General features: G+C 42.2%; 1 protein-coding gene across 1 annotated transcript in view; it reads right to left on the bottom strand.

Annotated features, from left to right (window-relative positions):
- Window positions 1-6,865: 6,865 nt before the first annotated feature.
- The window catches only part of LOC130234839 (coiled-coil domain-containing protein 138-like), a 26,114-nt gene continuing 8,014 nt past the window's right edge, over window positions 6,866-24,965 (bottom strand). Inside the window, exons 11-15 of the mRNA XM_056465158.1 lie at window positions 23,041-23,160; window positions 18,541-18,697; window positions 16,179-16,355; window positions 7,781-7,919; window positions 6,866-7,133 (exon numbers count right to left, since the gene is read on the bottom strand). Coding sequence (XP_056321133.1) covers window positions 6,992-7,133; window positions 7,781-7,919; window positions 16,179-16,355; window positions 18,541-18,697; window positions 23,041-23,160 — 735 coding nt within the window. The 3' untranslated portion in view covers window positions 6,866-6,991. The remainder of the gene's footprint in view (window positions 7,134-7,780; window positions 7,920-16,178; window positions 16,356-18,540; window positions 18,698-23,040; window positions 23,161-24,965) is intronic.

Genomic DNA, 24,965 nt, shown 5'->3' on the forward strand with positions numbered 1-24,965 from the left:
GCATTCGCGTGCATATGAATGGAAGTCTATGGGAGGAAAAGCCCAGTGTGACCGCAGCTTTAGTTTATGAAACTTCACTAGTTGACTTTTAAAGTGAATTTATTTCTGTTAAAGGTGAGTAAACCCATTGTTTTTGAAGCAATTAGCTGACTATTTCTCTGAGTAAATGAATCTTTTAAGTGATTAACTTTTTATGAGTTAACCTATTGTTCTTAACACAATTATTTGACTTTATTTTCTTAAAAGTAATCTTGTTGTTTTAAAGCAATTAGTTGACTAATTTATACAAAGTGAGTGAACCTGTTGCTTTTAAAGCGATTAATTCACTTTTTCTTGAGTAAACATGTTGTTTTTAACACAATTAGTTAACTACCTTCTAAAATTGTGTAAACCCTTTGTTTTTAAAGCGATTAGTTGATAGTTAATTTATACAAAGTGAGTGAACCTGTAGTTTTTAAAGAGATTAATTCACTTTTTCTTGAGTAATCCTATTGTTTTTTTAACACATTTGACTATTTGGTTAATAAATGAGTAATCTTGTAGTTTTTTTAAAGAGATTAGTTGTAGTTTTTCTTGCGTAAACATGTTGTTTTTAACTCAATTAGTTGACTTTACCTTCTAAAATTATGTAAACCCTTTGTTTTTAAAGAGATTAGTTGAGTTTACTTTTAAAAAAGAGTAAACCTGTTACTTCTGTAATGATTCATTACATTAACTGTGTATAATTATGTAGATTTTGTTAAATAAACTTAAAAAGTTCAAAGTTTCAGCAGGTTTACTCAGTTTATTAAGTCAGATTTTCCAGCGAGAGATTTCTGCAATCCTGTAAAACACAGATGAGCAGTAAATGAGGACAAACGGCCTGAAACAGAGCCTGCACCGCCGTCACGGTCAGCAGAGAATCTCCTGATATAAATCAGTGAAGCGGAGCTGCGAGACTCTTAAACACGCCACTAATGAAAAGAATAAATCAGCCTCTGACAGAGGAGTCGCAGCTACTTCAGCACAGCTTATTAAAACTAATGAAAGACACCCTGAAACCCGAGCCTGAGCCTATAAAACATTCAGTGCCTGGCATTTCAGTCTTCATATTTTACCAGCAGAGCCGTGATGAATGTCAGAGAAACACACTCCACTTCTGAATAAACGCTTACATGACTTCAGCGTCAGTCAACTGTGAGAAAGCAGCTCATGAGCTCATTTCTGAATACATGTGCACCTGGAACTGTGATTATTCTGTACAAAATAAATAAGGGGAAGCACTAAATTAAATGTTAAAGCGCTAAATGCTGGTAATGTCTCAAATAAATCTCTTGTGGAGGTTAAATGAACTGATTTCTCAAACTGCTACCTTTGGTGTAATCCTGCAGACTGATTTTATCTTTACATCTTCAGATAAACACAAGAGTTCATGTGAAAACATGTTAAAAGACTTTACAATCTGAGATGCACAGCTATTGTTAGTTTATACTAACATGAGTGAACATTGTACAGCATTTATTAATATAATTCACTATATGCTAATGCGTAAGCTAATGAATAACCGTATCTTTAATAACTAACATAATAAAGTTAAATAAATACTGTATACATGTCATGTTCACTGTGTCCCATATTGTAGTGTTCCCACAAACTTGTTTTGGCCTGTTCAGATTGTCGTCTGTGTGATATTACAGCGCAATTTGGTATTAAAAGTGTTGATCTAATTATATATTAAAAGAACTAATGGCACTTTAGTCCTGAATCTCCAATCTGTTAGACGTCATTCAGGTTATCAGGATAAAATCAACGTTGTGAAATTACATAAAACTGGTGACATAAATAAAACATAAATAAAATGCCTGAAAAAATTATATATGTATTTCATAATCTAACCTTTTCATTAGTTATAAAGCTCACATCATTCAGTTAAACGCCAAAATGTGAGATTTACATAGAAATCTAATATTTATGCAAATTACATACACTCACTGGCCACTTTATTAGGTACACCTATCCAACTGCTCGTTAACACAAATACTGAGGTCTGCAGAAGAGCATCTCTGAACACACAACACGTCCAACCTTGAGGCGGATGGGCTACAGCAGCAGAAGACCACACCGGGTGCCGCTCCTGTCAGCTAAGAACAGGAAACTGAGGCTACAATTCACACAGGCTCACCAAAACTGGACAATAGAAGATTGGAGAAACGTTGCCTGGTCTGATGAGTCTCCATTTCTGCTGACACATTCGGATGCTCGAATCAACAACATGAAAGCATGGATCCATCCTGCCTTGTATCAGCGGTTCAGGCTTCTTAGCACACTTTGGGTCCATTAGTACCAATTGATCATGGTGTCAACCACAGCCTACCTGAGTATTGTTCTGACCATGTCCATCCCTTTATGAGCACAGTGTCTCCATCTTCTGATGGCTACTTCCAGCAGGATAATGCACCATGTCATAAAGCACCAATCATCTCAGACTGGTTTCTTGAACATGACAATGAGTTCACTGTGCTCAAATGGCCTCCACAGTCACCAGAGCTCAATCCAGTAGAGCACCTTTGGGATTTGGTGGAACGGGAGATTGGCATCATGGATGTGCAGCCGACAAATCTGCAGCAACTGTGTGATGCTATCATGTCAATATGGAGCAAAATCTCTGAGGAATATTTTCAGTAGCTTGTTGAATCTCTGACATGAAGGATTAAGTCAGTTCTGAAGGCAAAAGGGGGTTCGACCGGTACTAGTGAGTGTATATGACACACTAGTTCAGATTTCACATATATAAAATGTCATATAAGCAACATATATTCAGAAATATTACAAAAAAATATGCATTCATATATATATATATATATATACACATTTCCAACCATTGGAATTACAAATTTATACATATATGTTCAAATGTATTAAATATGTAATATAATTTTTTAACTTATGATCCCCTCCTCACCCATTTGTCTGTCTTGGATTTTAACAAGAATTAATCTGTTGATCTGTTTTAATTGGTCTGCCCATGCTACATTGAGCAGTTGCTTCTATTTCTGGATCTTATATTATTATTATTTGCTGTTTATGTACAGTACTTTGGCTAGCCATAGCTGTTTTGAAAGTGCTTTATAAATTAAATAAACTTAACATAATTATATATTTATGAACCCATGCAGAAATATAAGACAGCAGTTATTTTCTAAATATTTGTTGCATATAAGACACATTTATATAGGTGAAATTCAAATATGAACTTGTATGTGATAGGTGTATACTGCATACATTGCCATATATCAGATTTGTATGTGGGCTAGTTGATGATCTGCAGTATTAGCTGAAGTCTGTCATTTCTATTCAATATTAATTTAATCAGTTCAACATTCTTTTCCTAATCCATTTGTGACTGCTCATTATTCTATGTCAGTGGGGTCGGTGCAGCAGGAGTGACGCAGTTCACCTTAAACAAACACTGCGCAGTGCTGGAGAATCCGTTGTTTCTCAGAGAGTCTGAAGTCCACACTCTCCATCAGCACATGAGGATCAGACAGAGAGCCACTCCACAGCTCAGGGTTACTGCAGGATCATGGGTTTGCTAAAGAGAGTCAGATTTTTTCCTCATTTCAGCAGGAACACGTGTGATTGAGAACAGACGCTCAACTCGTCCAAACCAAACCCTGCTGCATCTGGACTTAACATCAGCACTCAGGCCTGGAACTCATTCAGATACAGAAAACATTCATCATGATGGTAAACAATGAGACCGAAAGAAGTGGCAGAGCAGATCCAGCGGGTCATCCTGAAAACACAGACCAGACAGAAGGACACAGGAGAACCAACAAAAGGACACAGGAGAACCAACAAAAGGACACAGGAGAACCGACAGAAGAACACAAGAGAACCAACAGAAGGACACAGGAGAACTCACACAAGGACACAGGAGAACTGACAGAAGGACACAGGAGAACTCACACAAGGACACAGGAGAACTCACACAAGGACACAGGAGAACTCACACAAGGACACAGGAGAACTGACAGAAGGACACAGGAGAACTCACACAAGGACACAGGAGAACTCACACAAGGACACAGGAGAACCGACAGAAGGACACAGGAGAACCGACAGAAGGACACAGGAGAACTCACACAAGGACACAGGAGAACTCACACAAGGACACAGGAGAACTCACACAAGGACACAGGAGAACTCACACAAGGACACAGGAGAACCGACAGAAGGACACAGGAGAACTCACACAAGGACACAGGAGAACCGACAGAAGGACACAGGAGAACTCACACAAGGACACAGGAGAACTCACACAAGGACACAGGAGAACCGACAGAAGGACACAGGAGAACTCACACAAGGACACAGGAGAACTCACACAAGGACACAGGAGAACTCACACAAGGACACAGGAGAACTCACACAAGGACACAGGAGAACTCACACAAGGACACAGGAGAACCGACAGAAGGACACAGGAGAACTGACAGAAGGACACAGGAGAACTCACACAAGGACACAGGAGAACTCACACAAGGACACAGGAGAACTGACAGAAGGACACAGGAGAACTCACACAAGGACACAGGAGAACTCACACAAGGACACAGGAGAACTCACACAAGGACACAGGAGAACCGACAGAAGGACACAGGAGAACTCACACAAGGACACAGGAGAACTCACACAAGGACACAGGAGAACTCACACAAGGACACAGGAGAACTGACAGAAGGACACAGGAGAACTCACAGAAGGACACAGGAGAACTCACACAAGGACACAGGAGAACTCACACAAGGACACAGGAGAACCGACAGAAGGACACAGGAGAACCGACAGAAGGACACAGGAGAACTCACACAAGGACACAGGAGAACTCACACAAGGACACAGGAGAACTCACACAAGGACACAGGAGAACTGACAGAAGGACACAGGAGAACTCACACAAGGACACAGGAGAACTGACAGAAGGACACAGGAGAACTCACACAAGGACACAGGAGAACCGACAGAAGGACACAGGAGAACCGACAGAAGGACACAGGAGAACCGACAGAAGGACACAGGAGAACCGACAGAAGGACACAGGAGAACTCACACAAGGACACAGGAGAACTGACAGAAGGACACAGGAGAACTCACACAAGGACACAGGAGAACTCACACAAGGACACAGGAGAACTCACACAAGGACACAGGAGAACTCACACAATGACACAGGAGAACTCACACAAGGACACAGGAGAACTCACACAAGGACACAGGAGAACCGACAGAAGGACACAGGAGAACTCACACAAGGACACAGGAGAACTCACACAAGGACACAGGAGAACTCACACAAGGACACAGGAGAACTCACACAAGGACACAGGAGAACTCACACAAGGACACAGGAGAACCGACAGAAGGACACAGGAGAACCGACAGAAGGACACAGGAGAACTCACACAAGGACACAGGAGAACCGACAGAAGGACACAGGAGAACCGACAGAAGGACACAGGAGAACTCACACAAGGACACAGGAGAACCGACAGAAGGACACAGGAGAACCGACAGAAGGACACAGGAGAACTCACACAAGGACACAGGAGAACCGACAGAAGGACACAGGAGAACCGACAGAAGGACACAGGAGAACTCACACAAGGACACAGGAGAACTCACACAAGGACACAGGAGAACTCACACAAGGACACAGGAGAACTCACACAAGGACACAGGAGAACCGACAGAAGGACACAGGAGAACCGACAGAAGGACACAGGAGAACTCACACAAGGACACAGGAGAACTCACACAAGGACACAGGAGAACTCACACAAGGACACAGGAGAACTCACACAAGGACACAGGAGAACCGACAGAAGGACACAGGAGAACCGACAGAAGGACACAGGAGAACTCACACAAAGACACAGGAGAACTCACACAAGGACACAGGAGAACCAACAGAAGGACACAGGAGAACCGACAGAAGGACACAGGAGAACTCACACAAGGACACAGGAGAACTCACACAAGGACACAGGAGAACTGACAGAAGGACACAGGAGAACTCACACAAGGACACAGGAGAACTCACACAAGGACACAGGAGAACCGACAGAAGGACACAGGAGAACCGACAGAAGGACACAGGAGAACTCACACAAGGACACAGGAGAACTCACACAAGGACACAGGAGAACCGACAGAAGGACACAGGAGAACCGACAGAAGGACACAGGAGAACTCACACAAGGACACAGGAGAACTCACACAAGGACACAGGAGAACTCACACAAGGACACAGGAGAACTGACAGAAGGACACAGGAGAACTCACACAAGGACACAGGAGAACTCACACAAGGACACAGGAGAACTGACAGAAGGACACAGGAGAACTCACACAAGGACACAGGAGAACTCACACAAGGACACAGGAGAACTCACACAAGGACACAGGAGAACTCACACAAGGACACAGGAGAACCGACAGAAGGACACAGGAGAACTCACACAAGGACACAGGAGAACTGACAGAAGGACACAGGAGAACTCACACAAGGACACAGGAGAACTCACACAAGGACACAGGAGAACTCACACAAGGACACAGGAGAACTCACACAAGGACACAGGAGAACCGACAGAAGGACACTTAAGCTGCTTGGACACCAAATAGATTGTAAAAGTGCTCCAGAAGTAAATATTAATGGAGTTGAGTATTTCCAGTCTGAGTTCTGATTTTGGGTGGATTCATCATGTCAACTTCTGACATAGTCATTCACTAATATACACAAACACACTTGAATAAAATGCCAAATATTTTCGCCTGCAACTGAGAGTTATTTAAACTGAGGCAACTTTGCATTTATTAAATATTAAAAGCATTATTAAATTTCAAATATAAATAAAAATGCAACATCCTACAAATATTCCAAGGCACAGTGATGTATGGACAGATCGTGAGTACATTATCAGCATGTCTTCTTCATGTTATAAGCGTGTTACGAGCGTGTGAGCATGCCCAGATTGAGCAGAATGGAGCTCAGGTTCATGCTGATGAAGGCCTGACTGCGGTCGGTGGTTCTGTGCTTCTCCTGCAGGAACAAATGCAGCGACGACGCTTCAAACAGACGCTTGTTCTTCCTGCAAACAAACACAGAATCAGTGTATCTGCACAACAGCTGACCTCCAGAACACACACACACACACACACACACACACACACACACACACTTCAGCTCTCGTCATCCAGACTGACAGGAGGAGCGTTTCTGATTTCCTCCATGATACTGAGCATCAGCAGCTCCACACAGATTCTGAACATGACTTCTTTATGTGTGTGAGCATCTGATGACTTACTGGAGCCTCCTCACAGCACTGTTATGACCTGTTTAACACTCATCAGCACCTTCAATCCTTCAAAGATTTTAACATTTAGAGTTTTTGAACGCATGAACATTTATATGCATTTGTGTGTGTGTGTGTGTGTTATATCATCTTTGCATCAAATTAAAAAAAGCGAACTCCAGCGTGTGTGTGAGGTGTGTGTACTGCAGTGTGTATAGGGGCAGGACAGTAACTCTGACATGATTCTCTCCTCTGTCTGCTATTATCAGTCTCACACTAGTGTTTTCCTCTTCTGACAGTCTTGATAACACCATCCTGGAGTTTCTCTCTCATTATTTCAGCTAATAGGATTGTAGAATAATGATGTGTTGTGCTCTCCCATTCAGTGACCCCTCTCAGCCACTGTAGTTTGATGATGATGATGATGATGAAGACACACTGACCGGATGCTGGAGAGCTTCTGGAGGATCATGAGCATCTTCTCCAACATCAGCGGCTCCAGGCGAGGGTTACGGAGGACCTGCGACACACAGCGGAAGAAACCCTCCGTGCTGCACTGATCCAGGAACAGCGGCAGCAGTGCTGAGGACACAGGAGTGTGAGCGTTAGAGAGTGTGTGTTTGTGTGTGTGTAGGTCAGTGGTTTAATGTGAGTCTGATCTCAGTCTTTCAGACTGCAGCTGATTTAGGATCAGTACAGGGACAGAAGGAGCACATTATAGCGACACACACACACACACACACACACACACACAGTCTCTCTTTCTCTCTCTCTCTCTCTCTCACACACACACACACACACACACACACACACGCACACACACACACACACACACACACACACACGCACACACACACACACACACGTGACCTGCGCTCCAGTCAAAACACACACTTATAAACTCAAGCTAAACACACACTTAATAAACTCACACTGAACACACACTTTATAAACGCTGAGCTCCAGCTGTTACAGAGTTTACAGGATTGTGGAAAGTGTGTGTGTTTTAAGTGTGTGTGTTCAGTGTAAGTGTATAAAGTGTGTGTGTTTTATGTAAGTGTATAAAGTGTGTGTGTTCAGTGTAAGTGTATAAAGTGTGTGTGTTCAGTGTAAGTGTATAAAGTGTGTGTGTTCAGTGTAAGTGTATAAAGTGTGTGTGTTCAGTGTGAGTGTATAAAGTGTGTGTGTTCAGTGTAAGTGTATAAAGTGTGTGTGTTCAGTGTAAGTGTATAAAGTGTGTGTGTTCAGTGCGAGTGTATAAAGTGTGTGTGTTCAGTGCGAGTGTATAAAGTGTGTGTGTTCAGTGTGAGTGTATAAAGTGTGTGTGTTCAGTGTGAGTGTATAAAGTGTGTGTGTTCAGTGCGAGTGTATAAAGTGTGTGTGTTCAGTGCGAGTGTATAAAGTGTGTGTGTTCAGTGCCAGTGTATACAGTGTGTGTGTTCAGTGCCAGTGTATACAGTGTGTGTGTTCAGTGTGAGTGTATAAAGTGTGTGTGTTCAGTGTGAGTGTATAAAGTGTGTGTGTTCAGTGTGAGTGTATAAAGTGTGTGTGTTCAGTGTGAGTGTATAAAGTGTGTGTGTTCAGTGCGAGTGTATAAAGTGTGTGTGTGTTCAGTGCGAGTGTATAAAGTGTGTGTGTTCAGTGTGAGTGTATAAAGTGTGTGTGTTCAGTGCGAGTGTATAAAGTGTGTGTGTTCAGTGCGAGTGTATAAAGTGTGTGTGTTCAGTGCGAGTGTATAAAGTGTGTGTGTTCAGTGCGAGTGTATAAAGTGTGTGTGTTCAGTGTGAGTGTATAAAGTGTGTGTGTTCAGTGTGAGTGTATAAAGTGTGTGTGTTCAGTGCGAGTGTATAAAGTGTGTGTGTTCAGTGTGAGTGTATAAAGTGTGTGTGTTCAGTGTGAGTGTATAAAGTGTGTGTGTTCAGTGTGTGTATAAAGTGTGTGTGTTCAGTGTGAGTGTATAAAGTGTGTGTGTTCAGTGTGAGTGTATAAAGTGTGTGTGTTCAGTGTGAGTGTATAAAGTGTGTGTGTTCAGTGTGAGTGTATAAAGTGTGTGTGTTCAGTGTGAGTGTATAAAGTGTGTGTGTTCAGTGTGAGTGTATAAAGTGTGTGTGTTCAGTGTGAGTGTATAAAGTGTGTTTGTTCAGTGTGAGTGTATAAAGTGTGTGTGTTCAGAGTGAGTGTATAAAGTGTGTGTTCAGTGTGAGTGTATAAAGTGTGTGTGTTCAGTGTGAGTGTATAAAGTGTGTGTGTTCAGTGTGAGTGTATAAAGTGTGTGTGTTCAGTGTGAGTGTATAAAGTGTGTGTGTTCAGTGTGAGTGTATAAAGTGTGTGTGTATAAAGTGTGTGTGTTCAGTGTGAGTGTATAAAGTGTGTGTGTTCAGTGTGAGTGTATAAAGTGTGTGTGTTCAGAGTGAGTGTATAAAGTGTGTGTTCAGTGTGAGTGTATAAAGTGTGTGTGTTCAGTGTGAGTGTATAAAGTGTGTGTGTTCAGTGTGAGTGTATAAAGTGTGTGTTCAGAGTGAGTGTATAAAGTGTGTGTTCAGTGTGAGTGTATAAAGTGTGTGTGTTCAGTGTGAGTGTATAAAGTGTGTGTGTTCAGTGTGAGTGTATAAAGTGTGTGTGTTCAGTGTGAGTGTATAAAGTGTGTGTGTTCAGTGTGAGTGTATAAAGTGTGTGTGTTCAGTGTGAGTGTATAAAGTGTGTGTGTGTTCAGTGTGAGTGTATAAAGTGTGTGTGTGTTCAGTGTGAGTGTATAAAGTGTGTGTGTTCAGTGCGAGTGTATAAAGTGTGTGTGTTCAGTGCGAGTGTATAAAGTGTGTGTGTTCAGTGCGAGTGTATAAAGTGTGTGTGTTCAGTGTGTGTATAAAGTGTGTGTGTTCAGTGTGAGTGTATAGTGTGTGTGTGTTCAGTGTGAGTGTATAAAGTGTGTGTGTGTTCAGTGTGAGTGTATAAAGTGTGTGTGTTCAGTGTGAGTGTATAAAGTGTGTGTGTTCAGTGTGAGTGTATAAAGTGTGTGTGTTCAGCGTGAGTGTATAAAGTGTGTGTGTTCAGCGTGAGTGTATAAAGTGTGTGTGTTCAGTGTGAGTGTATAAAGTGTGTTTGTTCAGTGTGAGTGTATAAAGTGTGTGTGTTCAGAGTGAGTGTATAAAGTGTGTTTGTTCAGTGTGAGTGTATAAAGTGTGTTTGTTCAGTGTGAGTGTATAAAGTGTGTGTGTTCAGTGTGAGTGTATAAAGTGTGTGTGTTCAGTGTGAGTGTATAAAGTGTGTGTGTTCAGTGTGAGTGTATAAAGTGTGTGTGTTCAGTGTGAGTGTATAAAGTGTGTTTGTTCAGTGTGAGTGTATAAAGTGTGTTTGTTCAGTGTGAGTGTATAAAGTGTGTGTGTTCAGTGTGAGTGTATAAAGTGTGTGTTCAGTGTGAGTGTATAAAGTGTGTGTGTTCAGTGTGAGTGTATAAAGTGTGTGTGTTCAGTGTGAGTGTATAAAGTGTGTGTGTTCAGTGTGAGTGTATAAAGTGTGTGTGTTCAGTGTGAGTGTATAAAGTGTGTGTGTTCAGTGTGAGTGTATAAAGTGTGTGTGTTCAGTGTGAGTGTATAAAGTGTGTGTGTTCAGTGTGAGTGTATAAAGTGTGTTTGTTCAGTGTGAGTGTATAAAGTGTGTGTGTTCAGAGTGAGTGTATAAAGTGTGTGTTCAGTGTGAGTGTATAAAGTGTGTGTGTTCAGTGTGAGTGTATAAAGTGTGTGTGTTCAGTGTGAGTGTATAAAGTGTGTGTGTTCAGTGTGAGTGTATAAAGTGTGTGTGTTCAGTGTGAGTGTATAAAGTGTGTGTGTATAAAGTGTGTGTGTTCAGTGTGAGTGTATAAAGTGTGTGTGTTCAGTGTGAGTGTATAAAGTGTGTGTGTTCAGAGTGAGTGTATAAAGTGTGTGTTCAGTGTGAGTGTATAAAGTGTGTGTGTTCAGTGTGAGTGTATAAAGTGTGTGTGTTCAGTGTGAGTGTATAAAGTGTGTGTGTTCAGAGTGAGTGTATAAAGTGTGTGTTCAGTGTGAGTGTATAAAGTGTGTGTGTTCAGTGTGAGTGTATAAAGTGTGTGTGTTCAGTGTGAGTGTATAAAGTGTGTGTGTTCAGTGTGAGTGTATAAAGTGTGTGTGTTCAGTGTGAGTGTATAAAGTGTGTGTGTTCAGTGTGAGTGTATAAAGTGTGTGTGTTAAGTGTGTGTGTATAAAGTGTGTGTGTTCAGTGCGAGTGTATAAAGTGTGTGTGTTCAGTGTGAGTGTATAAAGTGTGTGTGTTCAGTGTGAGTGTATAAAGTGTGTGTGTTCAGTGTGAGTGTATAAAGTGTGTGTGTTCAGTGTGAGTGTATAAAGTGTGTGTGTTCAGTGTGAGTGTATAAAGTGTGTGTGTGTTCAGTGTGAGTGTATAAAGTGTGTGTGTGTTCAGTGTGATTGTATAAAGTGTGTGTGTGTTCAGTGTGAGTGTATAAAGTGTGTGTGTTCAGTGCGAGTGTATAAAGTGTGTGTGTTCAGTGCGAGTGTATAAAGTGTGTGTGTTCAGTGCGAGTGTATAAAGTGTGTGTGTTCAGTGCGAGTGTATAAAGTGTGTGTGTTCAGTGCGAGTGTATAAAGTGTGTGTGTTCAGTGTGTGTATAAAGTGTGTGTGTTCAGTGTGAGTGTATAGTGTGTGTGTTCAGTGTGAGTGTATAAAGTGTGTGTGTTCAGTGTGAGTGTATAAAGTGTGTGTGTTCAGTGCGAGTGTATAAAGTGTGTGTGTTCAGTGTGAGTGTATAAAGTGTGTGTGTTCAGTGTGAGTGTATAAAGTGTGTGTGTTCAGTGTGAGTGTATAAAGTGTGTGTGTTCAGTGTGAGTGTATAAAGTGTGTGTGTTCAGCGTGAGTGTATAAAGTGTGTGTGTTCAGTGTGAGTGTATAAAGTGTGTTTGTTCAGTGTGAGTGTATAAAGTGTGTGTGTTCAGTGTGAGTGTATAAAGTGTGTGTGTTCAGTGTGAGTGTATAAAGTGTGTGTGTTCAGTGTGAGTGTATAAAGTGTGTGTGTTCAGTGTGAGTGTATAAAGTGTGTGTGTTCAGTGTGAGTGTATAAAGTGTGTGTGTTCAGTGTGAGTGTATAAAGTGTGTGTGTGTTCAGTGTGAGTGTATAAAGTGTGTGTGTGTTCAGTGTGAGTGTATAAAGTGTGTGTGTGTTCAGTGTGAGTGTATAAAGTGTGTGTGTGTTCAGTGTGAGTGTATAAAGTGTGTGTGTTCAGTGTGAGTGTATAAAGTGTGTGTGTTCAGTGTGAGTGTATAAAGTGTGTGTGTTCAGCGTGAGTGTATAAAGTGTGTGTGTTCAGCGTGAGTGTATAAAGTGTGTGTGTTCAGTGTGAGTGTATAAAGTGTGTTTGTTCAGTGTGAGTGTATAAAGTGTGTGTGTTCAGAGTGAGTGTATAAAGTGTGTTTGTTCAGTGTGAGTGTATAAAGTGTGTTTGTTCAGTGTGAGTGTATAAAGTGTGTGTGTTCAGTGTGAGTGTATAAAGTGTGTGTGTTCAGTGTGAGTGTATAAAGTGTGTGTGTTCAGTGTGAGTGTATAAAGTGTGTGTGTTCAGTGTGAGTGTATAAAGTGTGTGTGTTCAGTGTGAGTGTATAAAGTGTGTGTGTTCAGTGTGAGTGTATAAAGTGTGTTTGTTCAGTGTGAGTGTATAAAGTGTGTTTGTTCAGTGTGAGTGTATAAAGTGTGTGTGTTCAGTGTGAGTGTATAAAGTGTGTGTTCAGTGTGAGTGTATAAAGTGTGTGTGTTCAGTGTGAGTGTATAAAGTGTGTGTGTTCAGTGTGAGTGTATAAAGTGTGTGTGTTCAGTGTGAGTGTATAAAGTGTGTGTGTTCAGTGTGAGTGTATAAAGTGTATGTGTTCAGTGTGAGTGTATAAAGTGTGTGTGTTCAGTGTGAGTGTATAAAGTGTGTGTGTTCAGTGTGAGTGTATAAAGTGTGTGTGTTCAGTGTGAGTGTATAAAGTGTGTGTGTGTTCAGTGTGAGTGTATAAAGTGTGTGTGTGTTCAGTGTGAGTGTATAAAGTGTGTGTGTGTTCAGTGTGAGTGTATAAAGTGTGTGTGTGTTCAGTGTGTGTGTATAAAGTGTGTGTGTTCAGTGTGTGTATAAAGTGTGTGTGTTCAGTGTGAGTGTATAAAGTGTGTGTGTTCAGTGTGAGTGTATAAAGTGTGTGTGTTCAGTGTGAGTGTATAAAGTGTGTGTGTGTTCAGTGTGAGTGTATAAAGTGTGTGTGTTCAGTGTGAGCTGTGTCGTAAAGCGCTGGCGATAATAAGGACCCAGGAATGCTTCATTTACTGCGCTGAGCGAACACATCATTACACTGATGAGGATTTAATTACAGCCATTATTAACGGCCGTGACAGAATCAAATAAACCTGCTGCAGTCACTACACACTTTACACCAGCGTGAGATGGAGAGCTAACACTGTACACAAAACATTACAACAGTCTAAATAAATGTAGCAATAATAATCTAAATAATTAACCAATTAAATGCCCTTACTGAAATAAAAACATTAATTAAATTATGTTAACATCACTATGAATTAATAAAATCTAAATACTGATTTAATAAATGTAATTGTTTTAAAATATAAATTAGTGGTCAAAGTAAAAATTACTGGCCGAAGATTAATCAATCCAAAATAAAGTTTTTTTTTGCATATGTGTCTGCATTATATATATTTATTATGGATATGTGACAGAACACATACATACAAACAAACAATTTTGTCACATAGATATTTCAATTTAGATGTAATTTGTATCATATACATAAGCATTTCAAACCCGCAAGCCAGCACTGGGAAACACCCATACACACTCATTCACACACACACACACACACACACACACACACACACACACACACACACACACACACACACACACACACACACTACGGCCAATTTAGTTCCTCAATTCCCCTATAGCGCATGTGTTTGGACTGTGGGGGGAACCGGAGCACCGGGAGGAAACCCACACCAACACGGGGAGAACATGCAAACTCCACACAGAAACACACACTGACCCAGCCGAGGCTTGAACCAGCAACCTTCTTGCTGTGAGTCTCACAGTGCAGTTACAATATTTATACATACATAATAAATATACACAGTAATACACACGTATTGTCAAAACACACTTATTTCAGATGTGATTAATCACGATAAAGTTTTGCCCAGCACTAATAAAAATACAATTTAATAAAATAATTATAATTAAATAAATGTATTAAATATATATTTTATATACTATTAATAATCTTTATATACTTCATGTATTATAATAACATCAAAATATGAATAATGATTCAAATAATTAACCAATCAAATGCATTTAAATAAAATAAAAACATCAAAGTAAATATAATTGAAATTATGTTAATAAGACCCTAAACCCTAAATATTAAATTAATAAAATTAAATAATGCCAACCTAAATGTAAAATAATCTAAAAAAATAAGTACTAATTTAATGCAATGATATTTCTACACTCACCGGCCACTTTATTAGGTACACCAGTCCAACTATTCACACAGGCTCACCAAAACTGGACAATAGAAGATTGGAGAAACGTTGCCTGGTCTGATGAGTCTCCATTTCTGCTGCCACATTCGGATGCTCGGCTCACAATTTGGCCTCAACAACATGAAAGCATGGATCCATCCTGCCTTGTATCAGCGGTTCAGGCTGCTGGTGGTGGTGTAATGGTGTGGGGGAGATTTTCTTGGCACACTTTGGGTCCATTAGTAACAATTGAGCATGGTGTCAACACCACAGCCTACCTGAGTATTGTTGCTGACCATGTCCATCCCTTTATGAGCACAGTGTCTCCATCTTCTGATGGCTACTTCCAGCAGGATAACGCACCATGTCATAAAGCACCAATCATCTCAGACTGGTTTCTTGAACATGACAATGAGTTCACTGTACTCAAATGGCCTCCACAGTCACCAGAGCTCAATCCAATAGAGCACCTTTGGGATGTGGTGGAACGGGAGATTGGCATCATGGATGTGCAGCCGACAAATCTGCAGCAACTGTGTGATGCTATCATGTCAATATGGAGCAAAATCTCTGAGGAATATTTCCAGTAGCTTGTTGAATCTCTGACATGAAGGATTAAGGCAGTTCTGAAGGCAAAAGGGGGTCCGACCTGGTACTAGTAAGGTGTACCTAATAAAGTGGCCGGTGAGTGTATATTAGTTTATTAATGATATTATATATCTTAATGATAACTCATATATTACATCTAACAAAAATAAAAATATGATTCATAATTATTTAAATAAACATAAATTATAAGTAAACAAAGTTGAAGGCAAACGTATTTGCCCTCCTGTGAAATTAATTATTTTGCAAACATTCCCCAATTTCTGTTTAGCAGAGAGATGATTTTGTTCAGCACATCTCTAATCATAACAGTGTTAATAACTCATCTCTAATAACTGATGTATTTTCTCTTTGTCATGATGACAGCACATAATATTAGACTAGATATTCTTCAAGACACTTCTATACAGCTTAAAGTGACATTTAAAGGCTTCACTAGGGTAATTAGGGTAAAGTTAGGGTAATTAGGCAAGTCATTGTATAACAGTGGTTTATTCTGGAGACAATCCAACACTAATATTGCTGAAGGGGGATAATAATAAAATAATTTTAAGAAGTAAAAGCACAGTAGGAAGTCCTGTACAGATTTTCTTGAACATTATTTGGAAATTATTGTTTAAATAATTAAATGTCAAGAGAGGGCGAGTTATTCTGCATTCAACAGTAGATTGGTTTATAGTAGCATCAGAGTTGCTCACGTGATTCTGCGCTCATTTGCATCAGGACGTCCACAGATGGAGCCAGCAGACCAGGACCACCAGCTCTCAGCAGAGCCAGAACCGCCGGCAGAGCCTGGTACTCCAGGAACAGCATCTGTCCTTCATCAGTGCGAACCGCGCAGGACAACACGTCTACAGCCTGAGCCAGAACATCCACTGCAGCACAGAACAAGAAGAAGAGGAAGAAGATGATGATGACACTGATTTAGGGGCCAATCATACCAAACCAGAGTATGTGAGTTAATATTGATGACAGTGCTCATTAATAAACAATTATTCTGAGGACAGTTCCACACACACAAACATGCTGCAGCACAAAACAAACCTGATTGGTTGTTGAACCTGTCAGTCATATGACACAGAGGGCAGGGCTTGAGCAGTCCAAGGGGTGCTGCTCGAGGCGAGGGGTTTGACAGTGAGGGAGTTAGGACGATTCTAAAGCCTGGTTTGTACTTCTGCGTCGAGTTATCGGCGTGACCCACAGCGCAAGCCTTGCATTTGCAAACCTTGCCGTGCATTTATACTTCTGCTGCAGTTTGTGTTGCTCTGCAGTAACTCTTCTGAAACACTAGCTGGCAGTAGGTGTTTCTGTTCCTCTGTGTCGAGTCTTTTCACTGGTGTTTAGTTTTTTCTGAACGCTTCCTTAATGTACAAGTGGCTCAAACTCACTCATTCAGAGGCAGGAACCGGCGGACGCACAACAACTTTAATCATGAGGTGAACACAGAACAGCACTTTCCATCTGGAGCTCCTTCAGAGGACTCCACACATGTAAACACTCGCTACAACGGGTTCGCACATCTCTCGGTCCCGCCCACACTCGTCAGAGATACCAAGCCGACCAATCACAGAGCTTGCACTATGCATCGTTGCGAAGTGTAGCTACATTTTTTGAGGGGTGTGCGTCAGCATCGGCCACAGCGAGGGCTATGCGTCTATGCATAGGCTGTGCCAGAGCGTAGGCTGTGCCGGAGCATAAGCTTGCGGTTGACGTAGAAGTATAAATCAGCCTTAAGGGCCCACACCATTATGAGGCCCCCAAGAGATACTATTAGGGGCCCACCAGATACCCACCTCACCCCCACATTTCACTACCGTCCAAGACAATCACAGCAGGTAATCATCAGTTTATTTAGGCTAATAATATGCAAAACACAAAGGAATGATATATATTTACTACAATAATGAAATGCCATAAAACATGAGTTGATAAACATTTAAATAATTAAATTAAATATATTATTAAGATAAACAATAATAAAATAAATAAATTATATATATATATATATATATATATATATATATATATATATATACACCTTTTTTTAATTTTTGTTTTCTTCTTTAAATATTTCCCGAATGATGTTGAACAGATTCAGGAAATGTTCACAGTATGTCTGATAATATTTTTTCTTCTGGAGAAAGTCTTATTTGTTTTATTTTGGCTAGAATAAAAGCAGTTTTTAATTATTTTTTTACCATTTTAAGGTCAATATTATTAGCCCTTTAAGCACATTTTTTTATTGATAGTCTACAGAACAAACTTTCGTTATACAATAACTTGCCTAATTACTCTAACCTGCCTAGTTAACCTAATTAACCTAGTTAAGCCTTTAAATGTCACTTTAAGCTGTATAGAAGTGTCTTGAAGAATATCTAGTCTAATATTATTTACTGTCATCATGACAAAGAGAAAATAAATCAGTTATTAGAGACGAGTTATTAACACTATTATGATTAGAAATGTGCTAAAAAAAAATCTCTCCGTTAAACAGAAATTGGGGAAAAAATAAACAGGAGGCTAATAATTCAGGGGGTTGAATAAATCTGATTGCAACTGTTATATATATATATATATATTTCCTGAAAGAACTCCAGCTGAAATAATGAACATGATCATGTTTTAATAATTAATGTAAATGGAGTTACTAGAATGCTGTGTGTTTATGAGCAGTGAGTAAGTATGTGCTGTTCTCACTGTCAGCTCTGCTCAGCTTCACACACACACACACCAAAAGCCAGATGAAGAGCCATGATTCATTAATGATGAATAAAACACACGCATACATAGACCGATGCTAACGACACATTCAGAGAAGCTCTCATTATTTACAAACTGGGTGCACACACACACACACACACTCCAGCGATTCACTGATTTCTGTGCTGGAATCGTCCTGGTTTTATGTCGTCACGTGGATTATTAACGAGAGAGCGACTCTTTGAGGATTTAAAAGAGGAAAACATCAGCTTTATGATGAAGAGCAGAATTACAGACACACAGAATATGGAGGATGAGAAACACTGCCCTCTGCTGACACACACACACAGTTGCGCTCACCCTGGCTGCTGGTTTTAGCGATGATGAGGCTGCTCAGGAAGCGTGTGTGCAGACAGGAGCTCTTGAACAGTGGACAGACCCGCGAGCGGCCACCGTCTCCTGATCCACGACACAGTTCATCACACAGACGCCTCAGTGTGGAGGTCAGGAGGACATGCTGGAGGACACACACACACACACACACAACTGAGATACTGAGCCATCTGACAGCACAAATGAAATAAAAACAGCAAAACACAAAAACATGGAAGAAAATAAAGAGCAAAAATGCAGAAAATGAAAGAGCTCAGGCAAGCTGATGGTAAGACTGCTGGAATTATGGGGAAATCCTAATCATGATTATTTCAGTCAAAGGTTTTTAATGTTTTCCCTGTAGAGAAGCTTGCTATTGCACCAACACATGTCAAACTTCAGCTCTTTGGCATGTAGTGTCATGTGTCTAGTATGTTGTGTCTGTGGCTTGTCATGTCTTTGGCATTTTGTGTCTGTGGCATATTGTTTATGCTGTGTTGTGTTTGTGGCATGGTTATGGCGTGTTGTGTTTGTGGCGTGTCATGTCTGAGTTCTGTCATGTCTGTGGACTGTCATGTCTGTAGCATGTCTGTCAATGGTGTGATGTGTCTGGGTCCTGTCATGTCTATGGACTGTCGTGTCTGTGGCATGTTTGTGGCATGTTGTGTTGTTGCTTTGTCCTGTCTGTGGTGTGTCGTGTCTGTGGACTGTTGTGTCTGTAGAATGTTTGTCTGTAGAGTGTCATGTTTGTGGCATGTCGTGTCATGTTTGTAGTGTGTCCATGGCGTGGTTTGTCTGTGGTGCTGTGTTGTGTCTGTGGCTTGTCTGCAGCGTGTCTGTGGCATGTATGTGGTGTGTCTGTGATATGCTTATGGTGTGTCTGTGGTTTGTCTGTGGTAGTGTGTTGTATCTGTCGCTTGTCTGTGGCGTTGTGTTGTGTCTGTGGCGTGTCTGTGTTATGTCTGTGGCGTATCTGTGGCATGTCTGTGGCGGTGTGTTGTGTCTGTGGTGAATCTGGTTTGTCTGGGGTGCAGTGTTGTGTCTGTGGTGGTGCGTTGTGTCTGTGGCGTATCTGGTTTGTCTGTGGTGGTGTGTTGTGTCTGTGGCGTATCTGTGGCATGTCTGTGGCGGTGTGTTGTGTCTGTGGTGAATCTGGTTTGTCTGGGGTGCAGTGTTGTGTCTGTGGTGGTGCGTTGTGTCTGTGGCGTATCTGGTTTGTCTGTGGTGGTGTGTTGTGTCTGTGGTGGTGCGTTGTGTCTGTGGCGTATCTGGTTTGTCTGTGGTGGTGTGTTGTGTCTGTGGTGGTGTGTTGTGTCTATGGAGTATCTGGTTTGTCTGTGGTGCTGTGGTGTCTGTGGTGGTGTGTTATGTCTGTGGCTTGTCTGTAGCATGTATGTGGTGTGTCTGTGGTGTGCTTGTGGTTTTTCTGTGGGTGTGTGTTGTGTCTGTGGTTCGTCTGTGGTGGTGTGTCGTGTCTGTGGTAATGTGTTGTGTCTGTGGCGTTGTGATGTGTCTGTGGTGGTGCTTTGTGTATGTGGCATGTCTGTGTTGTGTCTGTGGCTTGTCTGTGGTGGTGTGTTGTGTCTGTGGTTCGTCTGTGGTGGTGTGTCGTGTCTGTGGTAATGTGTTGTGTCTGTGGCGTTGTGATGTGTCTGTGGTGGTGCTTTGTGTATGTGGCATGTCTGTGTTGTGTCTGTGGCTTGTCTGTGGTGGTGCTTTGTGTATGTGGCATGTCTGTGGCTTGTCTGTGGTGGTGTGTTGTGTCCGGCATGTCTGTGGTGGTGCTTTGTTTCTGTGGCATGTCTGTGGTTGGGCTTTGTGTATGTGGCATGTTTGTGTTGTGTCTGTGGGATGTCTGTGGTGGTGTGTTGTGTCTGTGGCTTTTCTGTAGTGTGTCTGTGGGATGTCCGTGGTGGTGTGTTGTGTCTGTGGTGGTGTGTTATGTCTGTGGCTTGTCTGTAGCTTATCTGTGGCATGTATGTGGTGTGTCTGTGGTGTGCTTGTGGCATGTCTCTGGGATATATGTGGTTTTTCTGTGGGTGTGTGTTGTGTCTGTGGTTCGTCTGTGGCGGTGTGTTGTGTCTGTGGTGAATCTGGTTTGTCTGGGGTGCTGTGTTGTGTCTGTGGTGCTGTGTTGTGTCTGTGGTGCTGTGTTGTGTCTGTGGCGTATCTGTGGCATGTCTGTGGCGGTGTGTTGTGTCTGTGGTGAATCTGGTTTGTCTGGGGTGCTGTGTTGTGTCTGTGGTGCTGTGTTGTGTCTGTGGCGTATTTGGTTTGTCTGTGGTGCTGTGTTGTGTCTGTGGTGGTGTGTTGTGACTGTGGAGTATCTGGTTTGTCTGTGGTGCTGTGTTGTGTCTGTGGTGGTGTGTTATGTCTGTAGCTTATCTGTGGCATGTATGTGGTGTTGATGGTGGTGGTGATGTGTTGTGTCTGTGGCTTTTCTGTAGTGTGTCTGTGGTGTGCTTGTGGCATGTCTGTGACGTGTCTGTGGCGGTGTGTTGTGGTCCGTCTGTGGTAATGAGTTGTGCCTGTTGCTTGTCTGTGGCGTTGTGTTGTGTCTGTACGTGTCTGTGGTGGTGTTTTGTGTCTGTGCCATGTCTGTGTTATGTCTGTGGTGGCGTGTTGTGCCTGTGGCTTGTCTGTGGTGGTGCTTTGTGTCTGTGGTATCTCTGCGTTGTGTCTGTGGCATGTCTGTAATGGTGCTTTGTGTCGGTGGCATGTCTGTGTTATGTCTGTGGTGGTGTGTTGTGTCGGTGGCATGTTTGTGGTGGTGTTTTGTGTCTGTGATGGTGTGTTGTGTCTGTAGCGGTGTGTTGTGTCATGTCTGTGGCGGTGTGTTTTGTCTGTGGTGGCGTGTTGTGCCTGTGGCTTGTCTGTGGTGGTGCTTTGTGTCTGTGGTATCTCTGCGTTGTGTCTGTGGCATGTCTGTAATGGTGCTTTGTGCCTGTGGCATGTCTGTGTTATGTCTGTGGTGTATCTGTGGCTTGTCTGTGGTGGTGTGTTGTGTCGGTGGCATGTCTGTGGTGGTGTTTTGTGTCTGTGATGGTGTGTTGTGTCTGTGGCTGTGTGTTGTGTCTGTGGTGGTGCTTTGTGTCTGTGGCATGTCTGTGGCGGTGTGTTGTGTCTGTGGCATGTCTGTGGATGTGTGCTGTGTCTGTGGTGGTGTGCTGTGTCTGTGGCACGTCTGTGGTGGCGTGTTGTGTCTGTGGCGGTGTGTTATGCCTGTGGCATGTCTGTGGTGGTGTGTTGTGTCTGTGGCGGTGTGTTGTGTCTGTGGCGGTGTGTTGTGTCTGTGGCATGTCTGTGGTGGTGTGTTGTGTCTGTGGCGGTGTGTTATGCCTGTGGCATGTCTGTGGTGGTGTGTTGTGTCTGTGGCGATGTGTTGTGTCTGTGGCATGTCTGTGGTGGTGTGTTGTGTCTGTGGCGGTGTGTTGTGTCTGTGGCGGTGTGTTGTGTCTGTGGCATGTCTGTGGGGGTGTGTTGTGTCTGTGGTGGTGTGTTATGCCTGTGGCATGTCTGTGGTGGTGTGTTGAGTCTGTGGTGGTGTGTTGTGTCTGTGGCATCTCTGTGGTGGTGTGTTGTGTCTGTGGCAGTGTGTTATGTCTGTGGAGGTGTGTTGAGTCTGTGGCGGTGTGTTATGTCTGTGGAGGTGTGTTATGTCTGTGGCGGTGTGTTGTGTCTGTGGCATGTCTGTGGTGGTGTGTGGTGTCTGTGGCGGTGTGTTATGTCTGTGGCGGTGTGTTGAGTCTGTGGTGGTGTGTTGTGTCTGTGGCGGTGTGTTATGTCTGTGGAGGTGTGTTGTGTCTGTGGCATGTCTGTGGTGGTGTGTTATGTCTGTGGCATGTCTGTGGTGGTGTGTTATGTCTGTGGCGGTGTGTTATGTCTGTGGCGGTGTGTTGAGTCTGTGGCGGTGTGTTGTGTTATGTCTGTGGCGGTGTGTTGAGTCTGTGGCGGTGTGTTGTGTCTGTGGCGGTGTGTTGTGTCTGTGGCATGTCTGTGGCGGTGTGTTGTATCTGTGGCGGTGTGTTGGGTCTGTGGCATGTCTGTGGCGGTGTGTTGTGTCTGTGGTGGTGTGTTGTGTCTGTGGCATGTCTGTGGTGGTGTGTTGTGTCTGTGGCGGTGTGTTGTGTCTGTGGCATGTCTGTGGCGGTGTGTTGTATCTGTGGCGGTGTGTTGGGTCTGTGGCGGTGTGTTGGGTCTGTGGCATGTCTGTGGCGGTGTGTTGTGTCTGTGGTGGAGTGTTGTGTCTGTGGCATGTCTGTGGTGGTGTGTTGTGTCTGTGGCGGTGTGTTGTGTCGGTGGCATGTCTGTGGCGGTGTGTTGTGTCTGTGGCGGTGTGTTGTGTCTGTGGCATGTCTGTGGTGGTGTGTTGTGTCTGTGGCGGTGTGTTGTGTCTGTGGTGGTGTGTTATGTCTGTGGCATGTCTCTGGCTTATCTGTGGCATGTCTTGTGTTTCCTGGTACATTGTGTGTTTGACATGTGTGTTACCTGTGTGCTGCGCTCCAGATGCAAAAGACTGCAGTAGATGCAGCGCAGTATTGCTAACAGCAGCGGCGCCTCCAACACTGCAGCCTGATGATGAAGCTGTTCCACCAGCAGAGGGAGCACCTGAACACACCAGCAGATTATTTACAGATTCATGATCATACATGTGGCCCAAATGCTGACACTTGAGCATGTAGTGTATGATGAGTGTACAGAGCTATCTGTCTACAGTGCTATTTTGTCAGAATTTAGAAGTGAATGTTACTTTTTTCATTATTTTGTATATTTATAATAAAGAAATACTGAAAACAAAGAATATATGAGGTATTAATAAAAATAAAACAATGTAAGGATCAAAATAAATAAATAATGAATAATAAATGAATAATAATAAACATATAAAAACAGCACTAGAGCACGGAAACATGTATTACATCCAAAGGAAAAATGTTTGATTCATAAACTTCATCAACATGATCCGTTACTCCATTTGTGTACTGAAAAAAAAATAACTCCCTATCAAATACATTCACACACACACACACACACACACACACACACACACACACACACAGACAGACATGCACACACATCCATCCAGACAGACACACACCAACACACAAACAAAACAAACACATGCTGACAGACACACAAAGACACACACATACTGACACACACATACACTAATCTACTAAGTGTAATGAGCTGATTCTCATTTTGTTCATTGATAAGTAAACCAACACACACCTCCAGCAAACTCACACAGAGCAGCTGAACTCTGTACAGTGATGAAAACGAGGAGTTTCCACATCAGCAATCAACGACAACATTTACAGTGTAATCCCATTATTCACAATCACTGCAACCAGCACTGCGCACGTGTGTGTGTGTGAGTGTGTGTGTGTGTGTGTGTGTGTGTGTGTGTTAATCAGGGTTAACGCTAGTAAATAAAGCACAGCTGTTCTCTGTTCCTGTGAGCTCATTACAGCACTGAACACAACTCCTCTATTTAATGTCAATGCTGTTTGGAAGCATTTCAGATATGAGGTTCAGCTGTAGAGGCGTTCTGAGTGTTAGATGATAAACAGCACTGATGTAAACAGATGTACTCTTACTGTTCAATCACCAGCTCACAGTGCTGAACTGTGTTTGTTTATGGACTTTAATAGACTTGATGTGATCTGAACATGCTTTTATGAAATCCAATGTGTGTGTGTGTGTGAACGTCTAGTAGGGCTGGGTGATTTGGCCTCAGAGTTCACTGACAGGTTCTGTACAGTAAATGTGCTCACATATTACAAGTCAGAGATGTTTGAATGAAGGGTGCATTACTTGATTTTAAAACACATATTATCTACTATCTATGATTATTTAATGAACATCAGCACTGAACAACTGAAATTAAAACACACATTGCCTAAAACGTGGCTCTCTGCGCCGCCCACCATCGTCACTGCTACCAAACTGACCAATCACAAAGCTTGCGCTACTTGTCGTTGTGACGTTGCATCCGAAAAAGCGATTTGAGAGGAGTTTTGACAGCTCAGAGCCACCGTACAAGCAAAAATCTTGATACCGAATGCAGTCATATGAGCTACAGATAACTTTATGTCAAACACAGAGCATAAAATAAAGACAGAATGTGACAGACAGCTGAGAACCCCTATATCAGGGGTCACCAACCTTTTTAAAACCGAGAGCTACTTCTTGTGTACCGATTAATGTGAAGGGCTACCAGTTTAATACACACTTCTCGAAGAACAAATTTGCTCAATTTACTTTTAATTATATGCTATTATTAATAATAATCATCTATGTGAAGACACTGATCATGTTAATGATTTCTCACAGTAGTTGTTAACAATGATTTAACACAGTAGGATAAATATCAATGTGCAACACTTCATTTCTATAAATCTCTGCAAGTA

Source organism: Danio aesculapii, chromosome 9 (genome assembly GCF_903798145.1).
Source record: "Danio aesculapii chromosome 9, fDanAes4.1, whole genome shotgun sequence".
NCBI lineage: Eukaryota > Metazoa > Chordata > Actinopteri > Cypriniformes > Danionidae > Danio > Danio aesculapii.